The sequence below is a fragment of the Nyctereutes procyonoides genome, unplaced genomic scaffold, assembly GCF_905146905.1.
Source record: "Nyctereutes procyonoides isolate TBG_1078 unplaced genomic scaffold, NYPRO_anot_genome, whole genome shotgun sequence".
Taxonomy (NCBI): domain Eukaryota; kingdom Metazoa; phylum Chordata; class Mammalia; order Carnivora; family Canidae; genus Nyctereutes; species Nyctereutes procyonoides.
In genome coordinates, this window is record NW_026575042.1 from 39,562,628 (window position 1) to 39,574,950 (window position 12,323).

General features: G+C 40.4%; 1 protein-coding gene across 1 annotated transcript in view; it reads right to left on the minus strand.

Moving 5' to 3' along the window:
- SLC9A9 (solute carrier family 9 member A9) overlaps positions 1-12,323 on the minus strand; it is a 534,354-nt gene that overhangs the window by 284,937 nt on the left and 237,094 nt on the right. Inside the window, exons 7-8 of the mRNA XM_055321514.1 lie at positions 10,312-10,450; positions 5,494-5,599 (exon numbers count right to left, since the gene is read on the minus strand). Coding sequence (XP_055177489.1) covers positions 5,494-5,599; positions 10,312-10,450 — 245 coding nt within the window. The remainder of the gene's footprint in view (positions 1-5,493; positions 5,600-10,311; positions 10,451-12,323) is intronic.

A 12,323-nucleotide genomic window follows, 5' to 3' on the forward strand; every position in this document is an offset into this window, starting at 1 on the left:
TTGGAAATGTTTCCTCTTGTCAAGCTAAAATCATTCATTCTATTGCTCAAAAGATAATGGGCGGGATCCCTGGGTGGTGCAGCGGTTTGGCGCCTGCCTTTGGCCCAGGGCGCGATCCTGGAGACCCGGGATCGAATCCCACATCGGGCTCCCGGTGCATGGAGCCTGCTTCTCCCTCTGCCTGTGTCTCTGCCTCTTTCTCTCTCTATCTGTGTGTGACTATCATAAATAAATAAAAATTAAAAAAAAAAGATAATGAGCTCAGAATGCTTCAGCCATACTTCTGGTGCTGATAGAGCCCTGGAGGACCTGATAGTTTGATGCAACTTTGGCCTATCAATCCTGATTCTACACATCAGCTCGAGTTCTAGATTTCAGAACTACAGAGAGAATAAATCCAAAAGCCTAGTGAAGTCTGGGTGCGCGTAAATAAACAGTAACCAGTTGGAAACTATAATGGAAGAAGTTTTGATTCATCATAATATCTTCAAATATAAAATAGTTAAAAAGTACTTAACATGAAATTTGTAGGTTGAATGTGAAGACAACTATAAAAATTTACTAAGGGCCATAAAAGATGACTTGAATAAATGGATAGACATAACATATTCCTGGGTGGGAAGACTCAACATTGTAAAAACACCACTTCTCAAATTAATCTAAAAATTTAATGCAACTGCAATCATATCTCAGTCATTTTCTGCTTGAAACCTAACAAAGTTATTTTCAAGTCCATCTGGAATAATAAATATGTGAGTACAGCAAAGAAGCTCTTGAAAATGAGCAAGGAAGGGTGAGGCATTGATCCAATGGATATTAAGATGAACAATGAAGCTGAAATGATTAAAACAGTGAAGACCAAAGTGGTACAATAGAAAACCCAGAACATATATATACATTTATGTACCTATAGACATGGACATTATATTATAAATACATAGGTTATAGTTGAAGGGTGTTAGGACAAATGGAACATATCTTCTAGGAAGATAATCAAGTTCCTGCTATCTCCTGTACTACATATCAAAACAAATTCCAGTTGGATTCATAAAACAAGACTAGTAAAAGAAAGTATGCATTATCATTAATAAACACTTAGGCTTTCTATGCAAAAATTAATAAAGCCTTGAGCTTTCTAAGGAGATAAAATTAACCACATAAACTTGAAAATGTCCATACTATCCCTTTCCCTTACTAAGCCAACAAAATGTAATATATTTAAGAGATAAAACCACAAATTGGAAAATATTTATAGCTTACATGGCAGCCAAAAGGTTAATTTTCTAAATAAATAAAAAAGCTCCTAAAATTAATATGACAAACAAGCATCTCAGTAGGGAAAAGGAGTAGGACAGAAACAGGGAGTTCAGCAAAAGAGAAATAGAAATTGCCAATGACATGTCACTAAAATGCTTTCCTCAGAACAAATATAATAAATGTAAATCACAGGGGCACCTGGGTGGCTCAGTGGTTGAGCATCTGTTTTTGGCTCAGGTCATGATCCCAGGGTCCTGGGATTGAGTCCCGCATCGGGCTCCCTACAGGCAGCCTGCTTCTTCCTCTGCCTAAGTCTCTGGCTCTCTCTCTGTCTCTCTCATGAATAAATAAATAAAATCGTTTTTAAAATAAACGTAAATCACAATGAAATAGAAATTGATTTCAAATTAGCAGGGATGGGTAAGATTTAGGGTAGTAAAAATGTGAGTAAATGAGCTCTCTTTCATTATTTGTGGAAGTATAAAGGGTCACAAATTTTCTGGGGAATAATTTGGGTGAATTTTCCAAGACATTAAAATGTTAGCCTTTCTATTAATCCGGCAATAGAAATGCATACATCAATCTATAAGGATAACCATTGCAATCATATTAATAATACCAAAAACTATAAACAATCAAAAGGAGCATTGAGTAAATTGTGGCAAGTTGATATGATATCATATTAGGCAGCCATTAAATAATACAGATGAAAAATGTGAAAAAGTCATTATAAATCCTTGAGTGAAAAGAAGCAAGTTACTTAAAATTTAAGAAGTATGATTACATTCATATCTGCATGTACATATTTAGTGAAGTGTACGGATATGCATATAATTAGATGTATTTAGACAAATATTAACAATAGCAATTAATAGGTAATAAGAAAACAGGTGATTCCAATTCGATTTCCTTCTGTGAATTTACACTTCCTAAATTGTCTATGATGTTTACACATTACTTGGTCGTAAGAAAAAACAAAAATATGTTTCTCAAAACAGATGGACTTTGTTTAAAACAATAGAAATCCTTTTTTAAAAATAAAATCTTATGTGAAAACCCAATTCTTGGAATCAATAAAAGGGATAGTGTAGGGGTGGCAAGCTGAGAGCCCTGCTCACTTGGTGGGCATCCTTGAGCACCATTTTGAAATGTCAGGGCTCAGGGAATTCTGCTGAGAAACCAATGCATGTCGCCCCATCCCATCCCTCGGACCTACATGATGTGCTTCATGAACCCAGACAGGCTCCATGATGCTGCTTCCCTCCATAACTACTCATAAATGGCTTAATAGTTTATTACACTTAGTTCTTTATAGTCATTGCCATAATTTCATTTGTTAAGGACTTTTTAAAATGTTTTCTAGATTTTAGCCTTCCAATACCTTTGTTTAGTTGTGGGTGGGTTAGAACTAAAAAGATTATATCATTACCAGACACACCCTTAGGTAATTATGATTTGATACCACTCCCTCAGATTTCACTGAAGACTGAAATGAGAAATGACTTCGTGAAGAGTGTATCTCCATCCTCCTTAAAGGTATTTTTTTTTTAAGATTTTATTTACTCATGAGAGACAGAGAGAGAAGCAGAGACATAGGCAGAGGGAGAAGCAGGCTCCTGTGGGGAGCCTGATGTGGGACTCCATCTGCGAGCCCTGGGATCACACCGTGAGCCACCCAGGTGTTCCCCTTAAAAGCATTATTAAATATATTGTCCACTACAGCATTCAAAGGTCCCTTATATGAGGATACATGTGATAAATTCCCCTAAAATTTTAGTGCCAGAAAAGAAGTTTGCCCATTTTTGTCAATAAGTATGATTTCGTTTTATAATGCTCTATTATTCCTATATAACTCATCATGTTTCCCTTTTGGCTTTGGCTGCCAGAAAGCTCAGAGCTATATTTATTGCCAAACCACAGCAACAAACAGCTGTCTAATTTTGCAGAAAAACTCTATCCCAAAGCACTTGAGTATTTACTCTCAACTAAATGGTCCCATGATATGCATGCCTCATGTTATGAGTTGTCTCAAATCCAATTTGGAAAGAAGCAAGGATTAGATAATAAACAAACAAATACATAAGTAATTTAGACTAAGCAGGCTTGGTATATGACAGTAGAAAATGCTTGCACCTAGAGTTTGGTTCGTATCAAATGCCTATTAGACACATTGCTTACTCTGGAGTAGTGCTCTGGAGCGAGTGTGCCCCTTGGGTGCAGCCATGGACTTTTGGGTCTGTTACTGCGGCCCACACCTGTATTCACTTATCCCATGATGCTGGCTCTCTAGGGGTAGTCTGTGTGCCATCCAATAGGAATATCAGGTTGAAAGGGGTGGCAAAAGAGCAAGGTACAGGTAAACTAGCTGTTTATACATGGACTGTAACCTTTAAATAGTTAATAAAACAAGATCTTGCTGAAATGTACCAGGAAATAAAAAGGCAATTTTCACACATAAAAATAAGCAGCTTTGAGGTATTGGGGTGTGTGTGTGCATGTGTGTGTGTGTGTGTGTGTGTGTGTGTGTTTATTACAATATTCAACATAGACTAAAAAATATCAGGTCAGTTAAGATACTTTTTTTTTACTTTTTTAGAAGGTCAAATATGTGTTCTGTTAACATTACTTATATCATTTTACAAAACGTTGAGGGCTGAAAAGGGCATGGAATATGGAGGAAAGGGAACCAAAATTATTTTGAATGGCTGATATAAATTTTATACCTTTATTTTTTAATTTAAGGGACACTGTTGTTCCTTTTCTCTGGAATGAATAAGCTCTTCAGCAACCTCCCTAATAACAAGAGAAGACACTACCATAACAGACGTTGATTTAGATACAAGGGCCCATAGGGTGGACTCTGACAATGTAGCCTTCATAAGTCTCCTAAGAACTGGCAGATGGCTTTCTGCATCAGCAACAGACGCCTTCAAAGCCTGTGGGAACAGGGTGGCCCCTGTGACCCTGCAGTAAGTTGGGTCAGCTGCCCAGAAGGACAGGTTATCATTACAAGAAAGATTTGCCATGCCTTTCACAGGAGAGCCAAACCAGTCTATGGGCATGTGGACCAGACAGGCTCCTGAGACCCCAAATATCTTCCTCCTCATGAGGGCTTGCTTGATAGTCCACAAATGTAGTTTCATTCAAGGCAGCAACGCTTGCTCCTCAAGAGTCTAGCTCTGGAATCAGATCTCCTACTTTGAAATCCCAGCTCCACTACTTACTGTTGATCCAGTAAGGAGTGTAGGCCCTAATTTTGAGTCTTAGGTCTGGGAATTAATAAGAATGTCCATGAAAGGCGGGAAGCTAGTACTTGGCTCACGGTACTCCGTCAATATACGTCAACTTCTATTATTATTAATTATACTTAAAGTACCACCTAATAAAATGTAAATACCCAGAGAGGAATATTTTGTTCCCAGTTAATAATTGAGGGGCGGAGGAGGCCAGTCTCACCGCTTGAATGTCAATTAAGATGACAGTAGTGAGCAGCAAGGGATCCAGGATTGAAACCTGGAAGGAGCAGGGAACTAGGCCAAAGGACAGAAGCAGCTTTGACATTTTGCTCAGAGCCACAGTGATTCTTCTAGGTGGAAAAGCACCCAATCGTTGCAGCTATCCAAGCGCAAATCCTCACTGTTGCAGAAAGGCAATCTAATTGCCGAATCCAGATCACAGGATCCCTTGGGACCTCAGGGGCTGCCCCTTTCTCTATTAACTGATCCACGTCAGAGATTCTATATGTAGACTTCTTGTGGTAAGAGGTACTACACTGTAGCCCCGCCACATTAGCTCTTTGTTTCTTTGCATACAAGGATTCTCCACACTGATGTGTGTGGAAATGTGCACACCCCAGAGAGGCTGCTTACACGGGTACTCGCCGTCAGCAGCCAACAGCAAACCAGCACCCTTTTCTGCAAAGCAGCTGAGTAGACTTCCATTTATAAAGTCATCCATCACCTCTATAAATCAGTCATTTGTAGGTTTTAACATCCCCTCCCGCCCAGCCAGGAGAGAAGAGGAAATGTCATTCTGGAGACTTTCCCGTTAAGTTGTTGCATACAGAATGGATGAATGACTGTGTTTTTCTCCTCAGGGTACCCAGGAAAGGCTAATTCAGACACAACCCCGTAGAAGAGAGAGTCCGTTTCACCTCCTGCTGCTCAGGGAGGGGTACCTCTGGGAGCACACACACGCCTCACACATCCAGCCCCCTGTGCAGGAGGCAGCACTGACCTGTCAGGCCGGCGGCCTCAGCAGACAGGAAGGCGCTCCACGACAGGAGGAAAAACAGGCCTGTTTCCAGCATGGGGAACTCACACAGTTTGGTAAATTTGGTCAAGTGACAAAGAAAGACACGTTAAGGGAAACAACAAATGCTTTTACAGCTACCTCTCCTCCGTGGCTGAGGAAAACTAAATCTGGTTGAGATGGTTTTAGGGTAAGGGAACCGATTTTCAGACTGTAACTCTCATTGGGACTGCGCTGAAGGCCAGCTTGAGTTCCAGGCTTCGTTTGGGGGCTGAACACTCCACTAAAAATGCAAACCTGTATTCAGGTTACAGAAAGGTGTCTTGCTAAGTAAGAAGATAGCATCGGCTCACTGTGGGTACGAAGCCTCTTGAATTTGGCCCTGGCCCTTGGGGCGTGTCCCCTCCGGGACTGCAGCACATCAGGAAAACAGAGCCATGGACGGAGAGCAGAGGCTCAGTGACTTGCTGCAAGTGCGTCAGCACCAAAGGAGGCCACTGCTCCCTGGGGAGTGAGAGTCTGTGGACAGATCACCTGAAAAGACTCCTCTCTTGAGGATGGAAACAGGATCAGGAGGGACATTTATGTTCAGTGATAGGGAAACTACTGGGGCCATCTTAGTATAAGTAGGATAGAGGACAGGTATGTTATTTCTAGGTCAGGCAAGAAGCCCTTCGGGAGGTAATGGTTCATTTTGGCTGGGATGGCACTTGGTCAATAGCCTATAAATTGCACATAGAGCAAGAGAAGAGTGGTCTGATCCAAATCATGCAGAGAATGGGTTATGGCAAGATGATTAGGAATATGTGATCCATAGAAAAGGGTTACATTGCAACTGTGCCCACAGCTAGGGAAAAAAAATGCCCTGACAAATGAGATGTCGTGTTGCATTTTTATGCTTCAAGACAAACATCCAAAGAGATTCCACATTAAGAGATGGTTAGCAGAGGGGCAGGGAAGGAAAAAAGCATGACCCCTGGGGTGGAAGACCAAGATTGGAGTCTTGACTCTGCTGGTCACTGGCTGTGTGATTTCTGAGCAATGTATTAACCTCTCGGAGCCTCATTTCTATCCTGTGTGAATTGTCAATGAGCATAATACCTACTCACCCAAGTGTGGAGAATAAAATTAGATGAGGTATATTTAAAATGTCTTGCAAAATTTTAGAAAGCACAAAATGTCAAGAAGAGGCAGAGTGATTTCATGATTGGGAGTGTAGCCTCTGGAAGACAAATTCCACCTCACTGTATCAGCTTCAGTGTGTCCCTCGACCACTTTGTGCCTTGGTTTCCCTGCCTGAAAATGGGGATAAATCGCACAACCTACCTCCTAGTTATATGAACCAGCTATGACATGTTAAGCACTCACAAGAGTGCTGGGCATGCAACAAGGAATATGCACGTTTTTTCTCTTTTTGTGATTTAAATGAATGTGTTTCATAGACCATCTTTTCTGGAAATAGAGTCAGTAAGGATCTGGAAGCAATTATTTATCTGGAAGAAAACACAGGTTGCCCTTTGCCCCTTTTCAGCATTCCTTCTTATTACTGGGAGGGCAGGCTTTGTTTTTAGTGGGGTTTGTTCTTCTGAATTCCCTCTTCTACTTCGTTGTGGAGAAGGCTGAGGTCACTCAAGTGGACATACGACATTCTTCTCTTTCAACCTTTTCCAGAAAGTAGGTTAGTTCTGGGTCAAGATCCAAGCTTGCATAGAGCCCACAGGCCTATACCCGGAGGAGCACCACCTCATCATGGACAAGGTGTCAAGGCTCAGTGTGGTGGAGGGAACGACTGTGCACCCGTCTCCTTTGCAGCCTGAGTTTGTGAGAGGCAAGGCCAGCAGGTGCTACATGACAGCTCTTCCTCCTGAGACTGAACCCCTGTCTTTTCCATTTCTGCAGCATTTTTTCCAGATTTGTTCCAATCTCATGACAGACTTCTAATCTCCAGGAATTTTTTCCCCTTTCCTTACCAACTTGTTTACTTGTTTCCATACAGTCCCTTCATATTGAGCATAAGAGAGTTCCAATTTCAGCTTTTCCACCCAGTGTAGGCTCTGGAGTTTAAATCCACCCTGGGTTTAAATCCCAGCCCTGAGATGTCTCAGCTGTATGGCTTTAGACAAGTTGTTTAACCTTTACGTGTCAGTTTCTTTAGCTGTAAAATTGAGATAATAACAGTATCTCCCTCTCAGTGTTTTTACAAAAGCTATATGAGAAAATCCATCAGCAAAATGCTAATGACAATGGCTGGCAAATGGTAAAGTTCTCTACAAACATTACAGTAATAATAATTGTGTTCACTCTTACTGATATGTGACCCAGAGTAGCAACTAAACCTCCTTGAGCCTCAGTTTCCTCATGTGTAGCATGAGAATAATAATGGCCTATGTTACAGGGTTGATTCAAATGAAGAGATATATACAAAGGCCTCTAACACATGTTAGACGTTCATGAAATGTTGCTATCATCATTACCATTACTTATGCAAAACGATATGTGGGCTCCATCATAATTCCACTTAATAATCAAGAGGCAATAGGGATCAGTGATCAAATGCATGGTCTGTTTCTTGGTTTCAATCTCCGGGTTTGAATTTTGGCTCTAATTTACAGCTGTATGTCACTGGGTAATACCTTATCCTTTCTAAGCTTCAGGGTCCGATAAAAATAGTATCTATGTGACATGGTCATTGTGAGGGTCAGTGAGGTATAGCGTATAAAACAAGTAGTAAGAGGCCTTAGGTATCGTAAGTACTGATATTAATCATTAGATTATTAATGTTATTTTTATTAGAGATCAGCCTTAGCTTTTCTGAGTTACATTATCTCTTTGTCAAAGGAGTTGACACTCTTTAGGGTTTCTAGGCCAAAATTTTGGAGTGGCCTTTGAGTCTCCCTTCTTCTAATCATTGAGTCCTAGAGATTCTTCTAAACATTAGTCTCTTTGATGTTTCTTCCACAGCTCACCATCACAGTTTCTCTTGATTCTAATCCTTTTCTGACTCATCCTATGAACTAGTTCCTCATTTATTGTTTAAAAACTGGGCTTTCAGTATGTCACTCTCCTGAGCAGAAACCTTCAGTAGCTAATCGTAGACTACAGAAGGAAACTCAGACTCCTTTGAATAATACTCCAAGAGACTCCACAAGGTGAGTCCAACCCACCTGTGTCTCCCCATCTTCCACTGCTCACCATTCCGAGCCCTCTGGTCCTCTCAGGCACATCGTCCATCTCTCATGCCAGCCCTATCCCCACACTTCAATGAATGCTGGTTTTCTCCTGAACTGCTTATCACATAGCTTTTGTCTATATCCTATCTATATTTCAGGCCAAGCCTACATCTCTCTCTGTATGTAAATATTGCTTTTTAAATTATTTTTCAGAATAATAAGACTAGTCAAGAGTCTATTGGACTATTTCAGAAACAGTGGACTCATCCACATTTGAATGTTTAGAGTCCTAATAAGGTGGCTATGGGTTTAGCACCAATCTTCTACACAACTCTTATTGTAGAGCTTGTCTTTCCAAGGTTGTTACTAATTGAAGGCCATATTTTATTTATCTTCTGACTCATATTAGAAATGCTTAGTAGGGACGCCTGGGTGGCTCAGCAATTTAGCGCCTGCCTTCAGCCCAGGGCGTGATCCTGGAGTCCCGGGATCGAGTCCTACATGGGCTCCCTGTGTGGAGCCTGCTTCTCCCTCTGCCTGTGTCTCTGCCTCCCTTTCTCTCTGTGTCACTCATGAATCAATCTATATATATATATATATATATATATATATAAATATAAATATATTTATATATTTATATATTATTTATATATTTATATATTATTATAATTATATTTATATATTATATACAATATATATTATATATATTTAAAAAGAAACCCGTAGTAGAACCTAGTGTTTTAGCAGCTGCTCAGTGAGTAGGGTTCACTGGGTCAGTCCCCATGAAAAAATATCCAACATTTTGCTTTCTTTAGTAGAGCCCTGACACATCTTGCACCTTCTCTTTTCCCCAAGGTCTTTTGTCCTTGATCCTTTGTTGTGCCTCTTTTTACGGCCTCTGTTAAGCCCTCACACTTGACATTGGATTTCTGGCCTGCTTCCTCAACTCTGCCCTATTTCTCCCCATCTGACTGTTCACTAGACAACTCACTAGACCAGCCTCATTCCCTGGCTCAAATCCTCTAGGAACTCTACCATTCTTCCACCCCACTACTACAAAAGAGGGAATGGGATGACACAATTGCCCAGATATGGCAAACATGTCATTTCTGCCCTGCTTGTAGGTCCCCTTCAGTAAAATCACTAAGGATGTTTGCTTAAACCCACAGTGATCTTTGGCTCAGCCAGTCCTATGAGCTAGTGATTGAAAGAAGTTTGAAAAGGAAGAAGAGAATACCTAGTAAATCACTCCCAGTCAATCTTGTCTTGTTCTTGACCTCAGATCATCTTCAGTTTCCCTCTTGACCCTAATACATCCAATCCTGAGGCCCCATGCCCATCTATTTCCCTACATGGCAATTTTTAAGATTATTGCTATCTTAGGGTCAGACAGTAGCAGTAGTGCTAGAAAGGCTTTGGACAAGAAAGATCCTGGGCCCCTCTGCTGCTACCAAACTTATGCCTCAAAGATGACTCAGAACTAAGATGGCTCCAGTGGCATTGGATCACATTTGAATCAGACTGTTTAGCCATTTCTTGCTTGGCCTGGAGGTTGTCCATCCTCAGAAACATTCCAGGGACACTGACAGCTCTTAATAGTCCCCAGCTTTCCACACACATGCACAAAGGATATCAGTGCGGTGACAACAGCATATGCAGACCCCATTGCAAACGAGCCGGCGAAGATCCCCAGGAAATTCCCCACGGACTGGAAGAATGCTGCAGCATCAAATGCATTTGGATTCTCCTTGGGACTGTAAATGGATATAGAACTGAAAAGAAAAGATGGTGAAGATTAATTAGTGACTTCTCTCTTACGGCCCAAATACCAGATGTCAGAAGTTAGCACCCACATTTGAGGAGGGTACCTTCTATGAGGTTATCTGCTGGTTGGAAGAGTTCAGGAGAAACAGATGAGGACAGGGAGAAATAGAGAAAGTAGAGAGCTTTCCCTTTCCTTACAGCCCAATCCCATGGTATCCATATATTGTTGCCAGTCAGTAAACATTTTTATATTGGAAGGGTCATAAAGAATATTGTTTCTGAGCAAACTAGGCATTAAAACATGGTAGGTGTATAAGGAATCTGCTGAGGAGATAGATAACTGTGAATTATTTAGTGGCCATATGTCTTCAGTGCTGTTATATATTCACAAATGCTCCTGATAAAAAGTGCACTTTTATGGCCTGTGCACAAATGGGCAATACAAATCACAGCGTGCACAAAATATTCTGCTGTGATCTTGTCATAAACCACAAAGCATTCCTCCTCTCCAGTGTAACCCTTCAGAAACAGAGCCCAGACGATGCTTAGAGCATCACAGTATTAACCCCTGGGGAAAGACAAAACCCTTATTTTCCCACCGAAACAAATGGCAGCAGCTGCCCGAGGTTATCTTTTATACCCCAATTCTGGTGGCTGCCAACAGATTTATTTCCATAGAGAAAAAGCAATCCACCAATAGGCAGTCTGTTCACTTAAATATTTTTGAGGACACCACATTTGCTATTTTTTTAACCAGGCCCTCAAATCCCAGAATATTCATATGAAGGACAAGGTACATCCTATTTTAGGAAATACGAACTCCGTATTGTAGCATTAAAATGAACAGATGTGCTGGAACCAGTAGCTTTGGGGAGATAAATGAAGTAACTTTTCAGTTGTTTTTTTTTTTTTTAATAGTTTTTATTTTAAATATGAGGTCTTTAAAACCAATCAGGAAAATCAAGAGTTTTGTAATAAATTCTGGAAGAACTTTGTAGCAGTACAGAAAGCAAGAAGTATACTAGACACACTGACTTGAGATTAGATTGGATTTTACAGAGATGTAACTGAATCTTTTATGGTTTGGATGATTAGAGCATGTTAACTACCTGATTTGACTTTTGGTATCTAGAGACCAGTTAAGGGGGTGGGGGAATGGATTCCAGCTCTTTTACAGAAAGATATGTGGCTTTAAAAAGGTAGTTTTAAATGTTCTTAGTTTTTCCCTGGATGTCTTTAAACCCCTAAAGTAGGCCAAACACTTCCACTTTGATCATTAATTGGATAAGGAAGATGAATGTGGATCTCAAATGGAGCCCTTGAAATGTATGCGAGAAAAGGATTGCCTTTGAAGTGTTTTCTTTTTGTAAAGTGTTGTGTTTTGCAGACAAAAATGGAAGAGCAAACCCATATTTAGACCCTTTGTATCTGACAGTCCTGAGAATGGGTGTATAACCCCATGGCCATTTTGACACTTGGTGCCCAATGCTGCAAAGCTTGATGTGTGAGTTGACATTCAGTAGCATATTTCCTCATTCCAAAGAAGGAACAAGAGTGATGAAAAAACATTCTATTTGCATTCTGCTTTTCAAACAAAGAGTTCTGCATAGTAACACAGCTCTGTGAATAATTCTGTTAATTGCTGAGGCCACCAATAGATCTGATCCATAGAAAGGTAGCTCTTCATCCCCATCTCCACCTCTGCACTCCAGAAAAAATTTTCTCTGTCTTATGTTCCTGACCTTGAAGCATCATCATCACATCATTTGGCCATATCACTATGTAATGTAATTTCCATTATTTATGAAACGTTTTCCTTTAAATCAGTTCATTTGTATTTGAATGCAAGAGCTTTTATTAAAGAATATTTATGAAGCCATA